Genomic DNA, 19,074 nt, shown 5'->3' on the forward strand with positions numbered 1-19,074 from the left:
GTTTTAAAAACTGTCCTGAGGCACCCCAGCAATGTCTCCCTCATCTAAAACACCAGATTCAACTCGTCCGCTCATTAGTAGAGACTTTAAGACCTGAAGTGGGTCAGAAAAGGTAAAGAGATTTGTGATAAAACAAGATGCATGTCTGATCCGTGTCACATTCAGCAGCAGCAGCTTTTAAAGCAATAGCAGGCAAATAAGCTAATAACCAGCTGCTGTGATGTCTATTAATCCAAGAGAAAAAGAAAAAATAGGAAATCAATACCTTTTATAGCTTTAAGGGGTTCATCTAAATTTAATTTCGAATTTAGTGTATGGTAACTATTCATTTTCTGTATATTTCTGCTTAGGGGCACAGGTAAGTAAATATGTCATTTATTATTATGGGTTTGTGTGAAGATTGTTTTAAATTCACTTAAATTAGAAGTTACGTCTAATAAATTTTTAAGTTGATAGCTCTCAATTATACTGTAATGCTGAATGGCTACAGTCAATGGTTAAATATTCAGGGGAAAAACTATTTTATAGAGACATCAGTAGTATTGATATCAGTGATGCTGGTATAAAAGATGCCAGTAAAGAAATATTAAAAATATACTGTCTTTATGTTGTTTGTACATTGTACATTTGAAGATTGAATGTGAAATTATTGCAATATAAAAGTATATTTAAAAACTTTAATGTTAGGTGGGATTAATCGCAATTAATTTTAGAAAAATGTGCGATTAATTCCTTTTTTTTTATCGATCGAGAGCACTAATATATATATATATATATATATATATATATATATATATATATATACATATACATATACATATACATATAAATATAATATATGAGAATGAGCTTTATTGGCCAGGTATGTTTACACATACAAGGGATTTGTTATAGTGACAGAAGCTCCACAGTGCAACAGAATGACAGCAACAGGACAGGACACAGAAAATAAAATAATATTAAACTGTTCCTGTGCCTGGCCTGTTCCTGTTCTGGTGCTCAGAGCTGTGTAGCGTCGACCAGAGGGCAACAGTTCAAAGAGGGAATGAGCTGGATGTGAGGGGTCCAGAGTGATTTTGCCAGCCCTTTTGCTCACTCTGGATAAGTACTGTTCTTGGAGAGTGGGGAGGGTTGTACCAATGATTCGCTCAGCAGTCCGGACTACCCTCCGTAGTCTTCTGAGGTCAGATTTGGAAGCTGAGCTGAACCAGACAGTTATTGGAGTGCAGAGGACGGACTCAGTGATGGTGGAGTAGAACTGTTTCAGCAGCTCCTGTGGCAGGTTGAACTTCCTCAGCTGGCGAAGGAAGTACAACCTCTGCTGGGCCTTTTTCACAATGGACTCAATGTGATTGTCCCACTTCAGGTCCTGAGAAATTGTGGTGCTCAGGAATCTGAATGACTCCACTGCAGTCACAGTGCTGTTCATGATGGTGAGTGGGGGGAGTGCAGGGGGGTTTCTCCTGAAGTCCACGATCATCTCCACTGTTTTGAGTGTTTTAAGCTCCAGGTTGTTAAGACTGCACCAGACAACCAGCTCCTTAACCTCTTGTCTGTAAGCAGACTCGTCACCATCCTAAATGAGGCCGATGACTGTGGTGTCATCTGCAAACTTTAGGAGCTTGACAGAGGGGTTTTTAGATGTGCAGTCGTTCGTGCAGAGAGAGAAGAGTAGTGGGGAGAGAACGCAGCCCTGAGGATCTCCAGTGCTGATCGTATGGGTGATGGATGAGAATTTTCCTAGCCTCACTAGCTGCTGCCTGTTTGTCAGGAAGCTTGTGATCCACTGACAGATGGAGGTGGGGATGGGGAGCTGACTTAATTTGGTCTGGAGGAGTGATGGGATGATGGCTTTGAAAGCGGAGCTGAAGTCTACAAACAGGATCCTCACATGAGTCCCTGGTCTGTCCAGATGCTGCAGGATGAAGTGCAGTCCCATGTTGACAGCATCATCCACAGACCTGTTTGCTCTGTAGGCAAACTGCAGGGGGTCCAGTGAGGGTCCAGTGGTGTCCTTCAGATAAGCCAAAACCAGTCTTTCAAATGATTTCATGGCCACAGACGTTAGAGCCACAGGTATCTGTCCAGTAATTTTGTGTTTCTTTAGGACGGGGATGATGGTGGAGCATTTGAAGCATGAGGGGACTTAACACAACTCCAGTTGAAGATCTGTGTGAAGATGGGGGCCAGCTGGTCAGCACAGGTTTTCAGAAAGGCTGGTGTCACATCGCCTGGACCAGGTGCCTTCCTTCTCTTGTTCTTTTTGAAGACCTGGCGCACATCATCTCTTATCTGCAGTGCAGGAGGGGGGAGAGAGGGGTTGCAGGAGGTGTGAATGGTGTTTTTTCAAACCTGCAGTAGAACTCATTCAGATCATCTGCCAGTTGTTGATTCTCCAGAGTGCTGGGGGATGGTGTCTTGTAATTGGTGATGTCTTTCAGACCTTTCCACACTGAAGCAGAATCACTGGAAGAGAATTTGTTCCTTACCTTTCCAGAATAATTCCTCTTTGTCACTCTGATCTCCTTTTCTAGTGTGTATTTGGCCTGTTTATACAAGACTCTGTCCCCATTCCTGTAAGCATCTTCTTTGGCTTGACGGATCTGTCTGAGTTTTGCAGTGAACCATGGTTTGTTGTTGTTGTAGGTTAAATGAGTCCTGGTAGGAATTAACATATCCTCACAGAAACGGTCATGGCCAAAAATATTGGAAAGATAAAAAATGTGGAAGATCCAAACATGGCCCATTATAAGATTTCTAACATAGTCACTTATTGATTTTTTTATCTGTTGGTATTTGATATAATCCATGATGCCATGTAGCTAAGATGTCCAGGACCTCCAGCAGAAAATATAGGCCCACAACATCAAAAATACAGCAGTATATTTAATTGTACACATGGGGTACTTTTTATCCCTGTGTTCACCAAACCCATTATGAGTGTTTGCTGCTAAAAAGCTAATTTTTTAGTTTCATCTGACCATAGAAGCCAGTCCCATTTGAAGTTCCAGTCGTGTCTGATAGCTGAATATGCTGGAGTTTGTTTTTGGATGAGTTAGGAGAATTTTTCTTGAAACCCTCCCAAACAACATGTGATGATGTAGGTGCTGTTTCACAACTTTTTTTTTTTAAAGGTTTTCTGACCCTGAGACGCAACTATTTTCTGCAGTTCTCCAGCTGTGGTCCTTGGAGAGTCTTTAGCCACTCAAACTCTCCTCCTCACCGTGCATTAGGACGATATAGATACACGTCCTCTTCCAGGCAGTTTCGTAACATTTTCTGTTGATTGGAAATTCTTAATTATTGCCCTGGTGGTGGAAATGGGAATTTTCACTGCTCTAGCTCTTTTCTTAAAGCCACTTCACTAATTTGTGAAGCTCAGTTGTCTTTTGCTGCACATCATAAATATAATCTTTGTTTTTTTCTCATTGTGATGGATGATTAAGGGAGTTTGGGCTTTGTTTTCCCTCCTATTTATATTTCTGTGAAATAGGAAGCCATGGCTGGATAATTTAATGTTCATAATCACCCTGGAGTGCTAAAAATTGTGAATATGAATGGGAATATACTTCAGAGATATTTTACTCGTAAGCATTTCTAGGGGTGCCAATAATTGTGTCCAACATGTATTTGAGAAAAACATTTATTTCATAATGATATTTCCCCCCATTTTAAATTCTTAGTATCCAATTAAAGGTTAGATTTTTGTTAGTTTTTTAAATAAAAGATCAAAAGGATTAACAATGTAGATTAATTTTCACAGCCTCCTTTGATCATATTTACCAAGAGTGCCGATATTTTTGGCCATGACTGTGTGTGTGTATGTATATATATGTATATATATATTAGGGGTGTAACGATATGCGTATTCGTATTGAACCGTGCAGTACGAGGCTTTCGGTTCGGTACGCATTACAAACCAAACGATTCGTTGGACTAATCCTATTACGTTTGGAAAATAAAAGAGCTTAAAGTGTGTGAAATATCAGTGCCAGTGCGCTCAACAACGTAGCCCAAACGATGTAACAGGCAACATGCTGTCTGCCCCGCGATAACCTCCCCTCGCTGGACGATGATCTTGTAACGACGATAGCCAGAGATATTGTCAAAAACATAAATTATTGGCAATATTGAGAGGATTTGGCATTTCCAATTAATGTAGGTCTGTTACATTCTTATTTTATTAGGCCTATTATTAGTATGAAGTTACTTTTATTATTAAATTAAAAGTACAATTAATTTGCCCCACAATAATTACTGCATAACTGATGCGCTGTGAAAATAAGATTAGGCTATATTTACTCCTCAATTAAAATGTTTTTTTATAAAGGTTTTTTTAAAACAGGCCTAATAGGCTATAGGCTATGGCTACCTACAATGAATTATAGTCCTATAATTAAAATTTTGACACCACAGTCATCATTAAAACTCAATGAAATAAAAAGCTTTTATTTCAAGCACCGACTTTCAAAAACAACCTGTTTAACACGAAATACATCTCTTCTCATTTTTTTTTTTTGTCTTTTCACTATGTACGGGCCACAAGAGAAATATTAAAGGAAATAAATGAAAACGGCTATAGGCTGCTAGCCTACCGTTATCAGCATGTTTAAGTAGATTCTTCATTTTTTTATTGACTGAGATTAAGACGTTCACCATCATAAATCTTGCACAAAGTTTGCACGTGGGCAAACCCTGGTGCAAACGTGTGCTTGTGTGATATCCATTGGCTTGCCTTCATGGTTTAAAACTGAAATATTTCCAACAATGCGACATAACCAATTGCCCCGCCCCCGTATTGAAAACCTACCGAACCGTGACACTACTGTGTCGTATCGAACCGAACCTTGAATTTTGTGAACCGTTACACCCCCAACATATATATGGCAATATGTGTGTGTTTGTATTTATTTATATATATATATATTTATATTTATATGTGTGTGTGTGTGTGTGTATATGTACATGTATATATGTGTTTGTGTGTACATATATGTATGTAATATACACACACACAGACACTGACTAAAGTTTTAAAAATTGTATGTGCCTTTGTCATTTTTAGGTATTTAGCTAAAAAAAATAATATATATATATATATATATATATATATATATATATATATATATATATATATATATATATATATATATATATATATATATATATGTGTATATATATTAACTAACATCAACTAAAGAGACCTTATTGTAAAGTGTTACAGATTTTTATTTATATAAATAAATTAATACTTTTATTTAAAATTGTTTAAAAGTGACAGTAAAGACATTTATAATGTTACAAAAGATTCTATTTCAAATAAATGTTGTTCTTTTGAACTTTCTATTTATCAAAGAATCCTGAAAAATAAATCTATCACGATTTTCACAGAAATATGAAGCAATATTTCAGATTTAATAATTTTACCTCAACTTTTTTATTTCATTTACTTTTATGTTTTTTACAGTTTTAAATTCTTTCTAGTTTTAATTCAATTAACAAAACTATTTTTAATTGTTTGATTTAGTGTTAGGTAACAAAAGTTTGATTTTTATTAGTTAAGTTAACAGCAACAACACAGAGTCATGCAGGTTTGGAATGACATGAGAGTGAATAAATGATGACCTTTTTTGGCTAAAATATCCCATCAATACTAACCAACAGCCAACTTTAATTTTAAACAGCTATTTAGTCATTGTTCTAGGCTACTGTTGTGGTAATGCAGCTTTTCTAAAATCATTTTTCAAGACTGTTGTGATCATCATAATTCCACAGTAAGCTGAGATCAATGCTAACCTGCCACGCTGATTTCATTTTCAATAGCCCGTCGTCCCTTGTAAACGTTAAGTACTGTGCGTCGCTGAAAGGAGTTTGGGTTCCTCAGAGGCAGGGAAGTCTATTTCTTTTTATGCACTTTTTGCCACTTCACAAAACAATTTTCGTTTGTTTCGTCTGCAATCTTGGCAGCCGACAGCTCCGTTTCTCCAGCCCGGGGGTCTTCAACAGGGGGCCTGCGACAATTACTGTTTGATCTCACACTAGTTTCTGAGAAGAAATTAAACTGTTCTAGAAAATTGAACCAAATGGCAAATTACACTACTGTTCAAAAGTTTGGGCTCAGGATATTTGCTGGTTAGAGCTTACTATAAGGTTCCATTTGTTCTTTTGAACTTTCTATTTATCAAAGAATCCTGAAAAATAAATCTATCACGATTTTCACAGAAATATTAAACAGCACAACTGTTTTCAACATTGATGATAATAAGGAATATTTCTTGAGCAGCAAATCAGCATATTAGAATGATTTCTGAAGGATCATATAGCACTGAAGACTGGAGTAATGATGCTGAAAATTCAGCTTTACATCACAGGAATAAATTACATTTTAAAATATATTCAAATTGAAAATAGTTATTTGAAATTGTAATAATATTTCACAATTTTACTCTTTTTACTGTATTTTTGATCAAATAAATGCAGCCCTGGTGAGCAGAAGAGACTTCAAAAGTGTATGAAATCACACCGACCTCAAATTTTTGAACACAAGTGTATATAAATATATAATTACTATGAAACGTCTCGGTTACGTATGTAACCCTCGTTCCCTGAAGGAGGGAACGGAGACGTCACGTCGGATGACCGACGAAATTGGGATCTCGCCAGAGAGACCAATCCACTTCGAGTGTAACTAAACGAGCCAATGGACATTGGCATGCAATCATTGCATCCAGCTGCCGCTGATCACAGCGTGAGCATAAGAGACAACAGGTGCACCGCATTAATTCATGCTTTCGCTGAGGAGCCGAGCCGGTGACCCGGCAGCTCAGCGGTGGTACAGCGACTGTGGCGACGGGACGTGACTCCGAGTCACGTCGGATGACCGACGAAATTGGGATCCCTACCAAAGCGCCACAGAAGCTGCCCCTTCCAGTGCCCTGTGTAAGCCTCCTGATCCTTCCTATAAGGCAGACGATAGGACCGGGCTCTACACAGACAAGATCAACTACTGTTGTTCCTTGAGCAACCCACCAGTAGGACTTGGATAACACCGGGAAGCGTGCCCTTCTGTTTGGAAGAGGCACACTGCGGAGTCACCTCCTCCCAGAGGGGGTTAAGTGACATTTAGACATGTGAAGTAACCCCGTAGGGCCCTATAGCACATGGAAGTCTCTGAGATGGCTTAGGCTGCATCATTAGAGATGGCAGAACGTGGTCTGCCAGGGGAAATACGGCTCTAATAAGCATACCGTGGGATACACATATGGGATCCCGACAGGGTCTCTCATATGGGTACTAGCCTCACACCAGATTTCAAGAATTCATTGGCTGAAAGGCCTGGCGCCGGACGCTCCGCCACGTCCGGACGCCGGAGTGCTGGAGGACTCGACAGGGTTTGCCTGGTTAAGGAACTCTCTGGAGAATTAGGTGTAAGGACGCCGCAAGCCGACTCTGAGCCGGGCCTCTCAGTGCCACTACCCGTTTGAGGTGAGAACACAGGAGGAAACCGGTTCGACAGATAGGCTATAAAACCTAGCGAATGTGTTGGGAGTCGCCCAACCCACAGCTCTACAGATGTCTGCTAGCGAGGCACCACGAGCCAGCGCCCAGGACGATACGACACCCCTAGTGGAGTGAGCACGCAACCTGAGCAGGCAGGGCACACCTTGTGCTTCATAGGCCAAGGTGACGGCATCCACTATCCAGTGGGCCATCCTCTGCTTGGAGACAGTCTTCCCCTTCTGCTGTCCTCCGTAACAGACAAAGAGCTGTTCTGAGGTCCTGAAGCTCTGAGTTCTATCCATGTACTGTCGCAGTGCGCGTACAGGACAGAGCAAAGCTAGGGCTGGGTCTGCCTCCTCCAGGGGCAGCGCTTGCAAGTTCACTACCTGGTCCCTAAAGGGAGTGGTAGGAACATTAGGCACATAGCCGGGCCTGGGCCTCAGTGTTGCACTGGAGTCAGCCGGCCCAAACTCGAGGCACGATTCGTCGACCGAAAATGCCTGCAGGTACCCTACCCTCTTGATCGAGGCCAATGCAGTCAGGAGTAGGGTTTTCATAGAGAGAAACTTCAACTCGACTGACTGCAAAGGCTCAAAGGGGGCAGTTTGTAGGGCTCTTAGCACCAATGCCAAATCCCAAGAGGGTAGGGAGGGAGGCCTAGGAGGATTTAACCTCCTGGTCCCCCTAAGAAACCTGACAACCAGATCGTGCTTCCCCACGACTTCCCCTCTACGGGGTCACGGTGAGCGGAAATGGCAGCAACATAAACCTTATGGGTGGAGGGGGACAGCCTACGCTCCAACCCTTGTTGCAGAAAGGAAAGCACGGCTCTGATCGAACATCTCCGGGGGTCCTCATGGTGAGAGGAACACCATTCGACGAACAGGTTCCACTTCAGAGCATAGCCCCATCTTGTGGACGGTGCATGTGCTGAAGCGATAGTGAGTGCTACCTCCTGGGGTAGGTCACCTAGAACCTCCGTGTCCCATCCAGGGACCATACGTGGAGTTTCCACAGGTCCGGACGCGGGTGCCAGAGGGTGCCCCGTCTCTGAGAAAGCAGATCCTTCCTCAGAGGAATCGGCCAGGGAGGGGCTGTCGCAAGGAGCATAAGTTCCGGGAGCCAGGTCCTGTTGGGCCAATATGGAGCCACTAACAAGACCTGCTCCTCGTCCTCCCTGGTCTGTGCTAGTAGGCTCACTGGGGGGAACACATATTTGCGCAGGCCCTGGGGCCAGCTGTGCGCCAGTGCATCCGTGCCGAGCGTTGCCTCGGTTAGGGAGTAGAACCACTGGCAGTGGGTGGTTTCCGGAGATGCAAACAGGTCTACCTGAGCAACTCCGAACTGACTCCAAATCAGCTGGACCACCTGGGGATGGAGTCTCCCCTGGAAGTGCCGCTAGTCGGCTGCCCGATTGAACACTCCCGGGATGTGGATGGCACGAAGGGACCTCAGATGCATCTGACTCTAGAGGAGGAGGTGGCGGGCGAGTTGTGACATGCGACGGGAGCGTAAACCACCTTGCCGGTTGATATACACAACGGTCGCAGTGTTGTCCGTACGGACTAGAACGTCCTTGCCCTGAAGGCGCCCTCTGAGGTGGCTCAAGGCAAGGCGTACCGCCAGCAGCTGTACGCCTTGCCTCGAGGCAATTGATATGCCAACGCAGTTGGGGACCCGTCCAAACCCCTGACACTGCGTGCCCGTTGTACGTGGCTCCCCAGCCGGTGGCCGAGGCATCTGTGAATACCACAGCATGCCTGGATACCTGCTCCAGGGGCACTCCTGCCCGAAGGAATGAGGGATCTGACCATGGGCTGAAGGTTTTGCGGCAGGTCGGTGTAATCTGAACCCGGAGAGTACCGCGTTTCCACGCCCACCTCGGGATTCGGCCATGGAGCCAGTGCTGAAGCGGTCTCATATGGAGCAGACCGAGCAGAACTATAGCCGCAGCTGCAGCCATATGCCCCAGGAGCCTCTGAGAGTGTTTCAGTGGGACCGCCGTCCTGCCTGATAAAGTCTTGAGGCAGTTTAGCACCGACTGAATACGTTCCTGGGTGAAGCGTGCTGTCTGGTTGACCGAATCCAACTCCATGCCGAGAAAAGAGATCCTCTGCGTTGGCACGAGTTTGCTCTTTTCCCAGTTGACCCGAAGGCCCAACTGGCTGAGGTGCCTGAGCACCAGGTCCCTGTGTGCGCACAACTGCTCTCGAGACTGTGCAAGTATGAGCCAGTCGTCGAGATAGTTGAGGATGCGCACACCCCGTTCTCTTAGGGGAACAAGGGCCGCCTCTGCGACTTTGGTGAAGACGCGAGGCGAAAGGGACAGCCCGAAGGGCAGGACCTTGTACTGATATGCCCGACCCTCGAACACGGGATGGCCAAGAATGGCCTGTGTCACGGGAGAATTGAGACATGAAAGTACGCGTCTTTCAGGTTGATTGCGGCAAACCAATCTAGGGGACGGACGCACCCGAAAATGCGTTTCTGCGTCAACATCTTGAATGGCATCTTGTGAAGTGCACGGTTCAAAACTCGCAGATCCAAGATCGGTCGTAACCCACCGCTTTTCTTGGGCACAATGAAGTAAGGGCTGTAAAACCCCGACCTCATATCGGCTGGAGGGACCGGCTCTATCGCGTCCTTCGCCAGCAGGACTGTGATTTCCGCATGCAAGACAGGGGCATCGACGGCCTTGACTGAAGTGAACCGTATGCCCCTGAACTTGGGGGGACGCCGGGCGAGCTGAATCGCGTAGCCGAGTCTGATGGTCCGCAGGAGCCACCGAGATGGACTGGGGAGCGCTAGCCAGGCTCCGAGAGACCATGCCAGCGGGACCAGCGGGGCCACCGATGTACCCGCGGAGGGGCAGCGAGGTGGAACACAGGGACCCGCCCTGGGGCCTGTGACGGCCTGGCCTGTGACGGCAGGGGGCGGGGTCTGGGTGTGTAGTGTAACACTCACCTGATTCCTCCTCGTGCGGGAGGAAACACAGGAAACCGGCTTGAGGCTTGAGGCAAAGCTCTCGACAGCGTTGCTGAAGAGGCCGGTCTGTGACACGGGGGCATTCAGGAACTGTACCTTCTCCTGCTCCATGTCAGCGAGACACAGCCAGAGATGCGCTCCTGGACCACTAGCGTGGACATCGCACGACCCAGAGACTGTGCGGTCACCTTCGTCGCTCGAAGCGCGAGGTCCGTCGCAGCACGCAGCTCATGTAGAACCGCCAGATCGTGAGCACCCTCGTGCAGGTCTTTCAGGGCTTTGGCCTGGTGGACCTGCAATAACGCCATGGCGTGGAGGGCAGAAGCCGCCTCCCCACAGGCTCTATAAGCACTGCCAGTTAGACCTGACGAATACTTACAGGCCCTTGAGGGGAGACACGGGTCACCCCGCAGGGTGGTAGCAGCTGTTGGACATAGTTGCATGGCCACAGACCGCTCCACCGAGGGGATGCCCGCGTACCCCAAAGCGGCCCCACCATCGAGGGTGGTGAGGGAGGAGGGGCCACAAGATTTGTTTCGGGCAGTAAAAGGTGCCTTCCACGATCTTGTAAGCTCCTCATGCACTTCCGGAAAGAATGGTACCAGAGGGGGGCGCTGAGAACCAGCACGACCCCCACCGAGAAACCACTCATCCAACCTCGAAGGATCGGGACGCGGTGGAGGATTCCACACAAGCCCGACATTCTCGGCGGCCCGGGAAAGCATAGCCGTCATCTCTGGGTCTGGCTCGGACAACGCTACCACACCCGAAGGGGGCAACGCAGCCAAGTCGTCATCCCCGGAGAGAGAGTGCTCACTCTACGATGCAGTGATCGACATCTGGTCGTCAGAGAGGGCGCCGAAGGAAACGCCTCGTGCACCCCGTCCAGCAGAGGGCCCAGCACGCTCCTTCGGCAGCTCCACTGGCTGCGGAGTGCTTGAGGGGTGAGGAGCTCCACTTGGGGATGCCCTCACCGTGATCCTCAAATCACCTCTGACTCCACCCGACGCAGTGTCACCCCGGGTGCCAGGACGAACGCTGGATCGCGGCAGAGGGATTCCGCCATGTTTGACATAACGGAGTCTATTACGCAACTCTGAGATGGTCATGTCCCCACAAGAAGAACATGAAACATCCACGTAAGCTTCCTCAGCGTGCTGAATGCCCAGACACGTGAGGCAGCAATCGTGACCGTCCTGAGGCACCAGGAAACGACCACACCCAGAAACGCACGGGTGATAGGACATCTTTAAAAAGACGCGATCACCCGTGTTGCTCTTTTAGAGAAATTTGCTTTTTCAGTGCTGAAGCACGCAGGGGAGCTGGCCACCGCACACTCTTAGTGTGGTTGTCAGCCGGAAGACAATCTTTTTTCCTGTCCGACGTGACACCGCTGCTGCGCCGTACCGCCAATACTCGCTCGCTCTTTCTCACTCGCAGGATAGGAGAGCAGCAGTGATGCACTGCCCTCGGCTCCGAAGCGAAAGGATGAATTAAGTGAGTGAGTGAAGTGACATACAGCCAAGTATGGTGACCCATACTCGGAATTCGTGCTCTGCATTTAACCCATCCAACGTGCACACACACAGCAGTGAACACACACACACCGTGAACACACACCCGGAGCAGTGTGTTGCACCTGTTGCCTCTTATGCTCACGCTGTGATCAGCGGCAGCTGGATGCAATGATCGCATGCCAATGTCCATTGGCTCGTTTAGTTACACTCGAAGTGGATTGGTCTCTCTGGCGAGATCCCAATTTCATCGGTTATCCGACGTGACTCTGAGTGACCGACTGAAAGGGAACTATAAACATGTTATATGCATGTTAAAATGCAACGCTCACTGAATAATACTGAATGTATTTGGTCCCCTGATCTAGACTGTGTTTTGACTACATTGTACTGAGGACTATTGATGTCATCTGTGTCATAATCAGGTCAACATATTTTGTGTTTATCAATTCATCATGCTGTCTGCTCCCAGCTCTCCTCAGCCAGTGATGAAATAACTAAATTTGTTCCTGCCCTGTCGAACTATAAGTCTATTAAAATGTATTAGATTGTCACAGAAATATGCTGATTTAATTTCGCTGGAGTGTTATCGGAGAAATAAAGCTTCCCTTTGGTTTTAAGTACGTGAGCGTGACGATGGTGGCTGATAGGCTGACATTATGACTCCTGCTCATCTCACAGGAAGCAGAACGCTACATTATTCAAGAACTGTTTCCTCCTCTTGTCTTCCTCTGGAAATCTAATTCAGTCGGTTTGCTCTGAGCAGATTCACTCAGAATCTTGCATGTGTTTGTGTGTTACATCTTTTGGCCAATTTGAATATGCTTTCATCAATTCATATGTTGTGCAGTCACAGTTTTGTGTTTATTGACTATTTCATAACTGTAGTTGTTGTCTTGTAATGTGCCAATTTCACTTATAATCTTTACTAAACAATGCATAATTTGGATGCAGTTGCAGTTTATTGATAATGTGGAGGCCTGTGAAATTGTCTGAATCTTTATATACTGTACAGGATGTGGTTTGCTTGAAAACTATGTAATTCTAAACTCCTCATGAGCAGAAATGTCAAGCGAAAGCCGAAGATGTTCACTCGAGTTGTTGAGCTCTTACAGATCACAATGTAAAGTAGGCCAGGCTTATGAATCGTTATGGTTTCTGAACAGAAAAGAGAGAACTGTGGCTTTGCCTGTAGACAGCGCTGCTCATTAGGGGACCGTGAAAGTTCACTCTCTGTAATACAAAGACTAGCGCCGGTTCAAAGACGAAGACTCAGCTGGCCCTTCGACTCTGTGTATAAAAATGCTTATTTATTTTCCTTCATTTGATCATTGTTTAGTTATTGTTTCAGTTGTATGGCTGCATTTTTGCTGGTTTATTTAGCTCTTGCTGTTGTCATATTTAGTTTTTTGTAATTTTGAAAGTTTTTTAATTTTATATTATTAGAATAATTATTTTTTGTTGAGTTCTGTCACATTCTAAGCAGAGGAAATGGCCCACTCTTGTAATAATGTATGGAAGAAATAACACTCATTAATACTACTGTTTTTACAGTTAAATTGCTAGTTGGCTAATTGTTTGCTATTTTATATACGTACATGCGCATTAGCTTGACCAGCCTGAAAGATATGATTTTTTTTTTTTTGCCATGATTCGAGTTTAAGCAAAACTGTATTTTATTTTTTGTTTTTTTAATCACAATTGCAATTTTTATCAGAAAAATTGCAATTGTGATAAAAAATAATAATAATAAAAATCCAGTTTCATAGGGTAGCACAATTTGGTGAGTTGCAATAATAATAATAATAACAATTATAATAATAATAATGTTATTATTATTAATATTAGCAAATGAAAAATTACTAAAAAACAAAAAAGAAAAATTGCTTTTGAGACATTTCACTATAAAATAAAATAATATGAAATAATAACAGTTTTATTTTAAATTTCAACTCTAAAATTACAATACAAATTTTTCAAAGGTAAAATCATCACTTATTTTGATGGAAAACAACCTCATAAAGCTTCTCATGTTGATAAGTGCTTCTCATTACAAGTTTGGGATGATGGTTGGATATGAAAGTGACTCAAACTCAGAGCATGTGATAGATATGATAGGTAGGTTAGGTAGGTTAACTTTATTGTCCTTAAAAAGGCAATTCTTTTTGTAGACAGCAGTAAACATGCAACAGCCACACAATACACAATATCCAACAAGAGAATAAAAAACAAATCACAGAAAAACTTACAATAGATTCAATAAAACAAGTATAAAACATCTTCATAAAAGAGACATCCGCATAAAAAGTTCGAAGTTTCCTCAAAAAATACATACGTTGAAGAGCTTTCCCTCTAATCATATCAGTGTTTGCCTCAAATTTTAGTTTATCAAACACAGTGCCTAAGTATTTATACTCCTTGACCAATTCTACCTGATGCCCCTTAATGACAGCAGGCAACACAGGTACAATATTCTTCTTACGGAAGTCAATGTACATCTCTTTTATTTTAAAAGCATTAATGTTTAGAAATGAAGCATCACGCCATTGAATAAAATGATCTACCACTGGACCATAACTCCCATCTGACCCAGTAAGGAGAGACACAATTACAGAATCATCTGCAAATTTAATAATGTGTCTCCCCTCAAAAACACTCCGACAGTCATCAGTATATAAAGAAAACAAGAGAGGGGACAGAACACAACCCTGTGGGGTACCAGTAGAAGACAACAATGCATTAGAAAACACCCCATTAACACGTACTCTTTGGGATCTACTAGTTAAAAAATCTACCAACCAACACACAATATTAAAGTCTAAATTAAAATTTTCAACAAGTTTCTTCGCCAGAATATGGGGTTGAACACAATTAAAAGCAGAAGAAAAATCAATAAAAAGCAAACGTACATAATTATTTTTTACCTTCAAAATGTTTTAGAATCATATTTAATAACGTACAAGTGGCATCTTCCACTCTTCTACCTGATCTGTACGCAAACTGCATAGGATCAAGTGCTGACTGTGTCAAGGCTAAAATCCCCTTCCTAACTATTTTTTCTAAAGATTTCATAACCAGGGAAGTGAGTGCAACAGGCCTATAATCGTTAAGAGAAATAGGATTACTTTTTTTTTTGCAATTGGCACTACTATGGAATCTTTCCAAGAACGAGGGACTTTAGAAAGTTGCATTGATTTATTAAAAATAAATGTACAAATCCCTGAAAGCTGCTCTGCACAATTCCTCAAAAATCTTCCACTAATATGATCAGGACCTGGACTTTTCCTTACTTTAACCTGACCAAAGCAGCTACATCAGCTTCACTAATTTGAAATTTAACAGAGGTGTCCAAAGTCACAATATTCCCACCATACTTCAACAATTTGGATGTAAAATCATGAATATCGAAACGTGTATAAAATAAATGAAAATCATCTGCTTATTCATGATCAGATTTCCCACCTAGAGTAATACTTTTTGTCTTCTGTTTAGTTCCAATTATCGACTTCACTCCATCCCAAGCTAAATGAGATTCCCCACTTATAAACATGGTTTCTACCTTATCCTTATACTGCAATTTGGCTAATCTCACCTCATTTCTCACCAATTTATGGGCCTCTCTGTACCGAATGCTATCACCTTGTTTATAATAAATATTTCTCAGATTAACCGCATTTTTAACTTGTCTAGTAATCCATGGTTTGTTATTCGGAAATACTATACAAAGTTTATTTTTAATAACCAGATATTTACAGAATACTATATAATTAGTCACAGTCTCTGTGAGATCATCTAAATCAGTACATACAGATTTAAAGAGTTCCCAATCGGTACATTCAAAGCATCCCCTCAGCTCTTGAATTGAGTCTTCCGACCACACAGGAGCTAGTCTTTTCTCTGTTTTTTCCCTTTTCAGGACAGGTTTATAAGCAGGGGCCAGATAAACTGCATGATGGTTAGACAGGCCCAAAGGAGCCCTCAAAAATGACTTATAAGCCCCTTTAATAGACCCATAACAGAGATCCAAATATTTCCCACATCTGGTAGGACAATCCACATATTGATCAAAATGGCTCAGTGATTTCTCCATTTTACAGTGATTAAAGTCTCCCATCACAATATTGGGTGCGTCAGGAGAAATATTTAGCCACCGATGCACCGTTTTACATAAAATGTCGGATGCATTTTTCACATTAGCCTTTGGGTGAATATATACAACAGAAATGAATATTTGTGGAAACTCCCTCGGCAAGTAAAAAGGGCGAAGTGATATCGACAACAGTTCAATATCAGGACTGCATACAGATTCCCGCAAAATCGCGGACTTGCACCAACGCTGGTTAACGTAGATGCATACACCTCCACCCAGAGTTTTCCCAGTAACAGCAGCATCCCTGTCCAATCTCACCGGGACACCGAAGCCCTCTATTTCCAAATCAGAGTCTAGGTCATGTCCTTTAAGCCAGGTCTCTGTCAGGGAAATAACACAAGCATTCCTGTAATCTGAGAGAAACCTAACGTTTGCTTGTAAATCGTCCAGTTTATTCCGGAGAGACTGGGCATTAGCTAGAATTATTGAAGGGAGTGGAATGCGATGTAGTTGCTGTTTACGCAGTCTCTGACGCAGTCCCCCCCTTCTTTCCCCTTTTCCTCACCTTCTTACTGGTGTTCATCTCTGTGTGGGTGCGAGAAAGATCAGTCCTTAAGATCTCCGAAGGCCAGTCATGGGATTGATCCAACACAGCGTAATCAGAGACCCAACACTCCATAAGAAAGTCACGACTATAACGAAGCCGCTCTCCATTCCCACGCTGTCCTCTCACGAGGTAGCCAAAGAGTAGCCAAATAATCAAGTAGTTCACAACCGTGTGATATATCATCATGACGGTTCAATAAGGGCAACGAAGTGAAGAACTTACTAGACACTTCAGGAACTTATACTCATGCAAACTCACACATACAAACAACAGTGTTGCTACTTCGACGTTACTGCGTCTACAGGTCGCCACAGTGCAGCGCCCCCCGTGTGAATACCACTGCTATCAGATTTTAACATGACAGTTTTAAAATAGAGTAAGAATAGAAAAGAGCTTTGTTGAAATATTGAGTACATGCTTTATTTCCTGATTAAAATGAGGTCTGTCAGAGCAGGTTATGAAAATGTGGAAAATTTTTTAATCTGTTGTGATCTCGTCATTGGTTCATTTCAGTGCTCATCATCCTGTGGGCGGGGCCTGCAGTCCAGAGTGGTCCAATGCATGCACAAAGTGACCGGTCGCCATGGCAGCGATTGCCCTGCAATCCTGAAGCCCACTGCATACAAGCAGTGTCATCTTGGGATGTGTAATGTGAAAGTCAATGTGAACACCATCACCTCCCCTAGACTGGGTAAGACTTCAGCAGTTTACTGTCCTATTGTCTGTACTTTTTATGATCCAATCAAATCCTGATGTACACAGTCATGTCTTGTTCTTCATTGCTTGTCCCTAAATGACACCACCTATTTCCATTTCATTTTTTTGATGCATAACTAAAACTAAATCAACTAAAAGTAAAAACTAAAATGCATTATAGACATATTTAAAAAAAAAAAAAAACACTCTACTAAAAACTAACAAAAACACTCAAGAAAATGACTAAAAACCTGTGCTAAAATTAAAATGACATTAAATCATTAAAATCATCTTCAATATAGCTGCGGGTATATTTATTGAAATTCTCTATTTTATTTATCTCTTTTTTATTTTAACATTTTTATTTTTAATTATTTATCTATATTATAAAGATAAATTGAAATTATGTCTCAATAATTTCATCTAATTTATTTTCATTTCATTGAATTTCATATAATTTATATCTATGTTTGAAATGATATTTACATTTAAGTTCAGTGTTGATATATTGAACTCATATGTCTAAATTATAATTAAATAGGACATTTGCCTATTTAGGCGTCATATGCACCTCTGACGCAGGCAGAATTACAAAAGTCCAAGACAAATTTACCCATCTGGGACAATAAAGTGTATTGAATCGAATTGAATAGATTCCTCATTTTTTTTTTTTTTATTAATTTAACCCTGCCTATGTCAAGTGATCCAAGTCAATCCGTTTCCATTTCAGTTTGGATGCTGTCTTAAATGTAGACAGTAGATGGTTCAAAACAAAGTTGGTTTTAAAACAAAGCCTTTCATTGCTTTACGCATTTGTACCACATAAACTTTATTTTATTGCCAAGACATCTGTTAAAGTAAGCATCATCTGGAAAGCATCATATTCTTATTGTGTACAAATAAAATGAGAATCATCTAAACAAGTGCAGATTCACACACACTCTCAATGATCATTTGCAGAACAAATAGGAAAGAATAATTACTTTGAAACCATTTTTACTCAGAAAATGTCACAAATAATTAGCAAGTGACATTTTCTTGTAAAGTAGTATTTTCTTGTAAAATGCACTCCAATAATAACCTTTGGAAAAGCGTTTTTTTAAGTGTAAAAGCAACATTGAACATTGCTGGCGGTTGCAAAAATGTCATCTTCTAGATGAGCCTGTGTGTCTGGATTGATGTATGCATGTTGTCAATGATGGTGTTGTATAATTGAATCTATGAAATGCCGTGTCCTGTCCTTGTCATTCCTGGCAGCTGCATTGACGTACAAGTGCACGGGGGATCAGTGGGCGGTTTACTGCAGGGTGATCCGAGAGAAGAACCTGTGCCAGGACATGCGCTGGTACCAACGCTGCTGCCAGACCTGCAGAGACTTTTACACCAACAAAATGCCCCCTAAGAGTTAATGACCCCGGCACTCCCACACATAGAGGTTTATTTTTGCCTTCTCCTTTTGTACTGTCAAAAGCATTTTTTTTTTTTTTATTAAAAATGTTCTTACGTGAAAAAATGGAAAAAGTGGAACAGATATTTCCAGCAGAACACACTGTGCAAGTACGTAAACGTGACAGTTTCTAACTATGCTTAACTTTATCACCCCTGCACTGAGTATGTACTTGCAGTGTGTTTGCCAAGCGTTTGCGTACTTGCATTACATTTGTTTCTTGTTTACGGACATT

At 42.6% G+C, this 19,074-nt stretch overlaps 1 protein-coding gene across 1 annotated transcript in view; it reads left to right on the forward strand.

Annotated features, from left to right (window-relative positions):
- The window catches only part of LOC306878178 (A disintegrin and metalloproteinase with thrombospondin motifs 17-like), a gene marked incomplete at both ends in the record, with an annotated part of 159,810 nt that extends 141,009 nt beyond the window's left edge, over positions 1–18,801 (forward strand). The window contains 2 exon segments of the mRNA XM_079430360.1: positions 17,210–17,387; positions 18,650–18,801. Coding sequence (XP_079286486.1) covers positions 17,210–17,387; positions 18,650–18,801 — 330 coding nt within the window.
- Positions 18,802–19,074: the final 273 nt, after the last annotated feature.

The sequence above is a fragment of the Barbus barbus genome (assembly GCF_936440315.1).
Source record: "Barbus barbus genome assembly, chromosome: 1".
Taxonomy (NCBI): domain Eukaryota; kingdom Metazoa; phylum Chordata; class Actinopteri; order Cypriniformes; family Cyprinidae; genus Barbus; species Barbus barbus.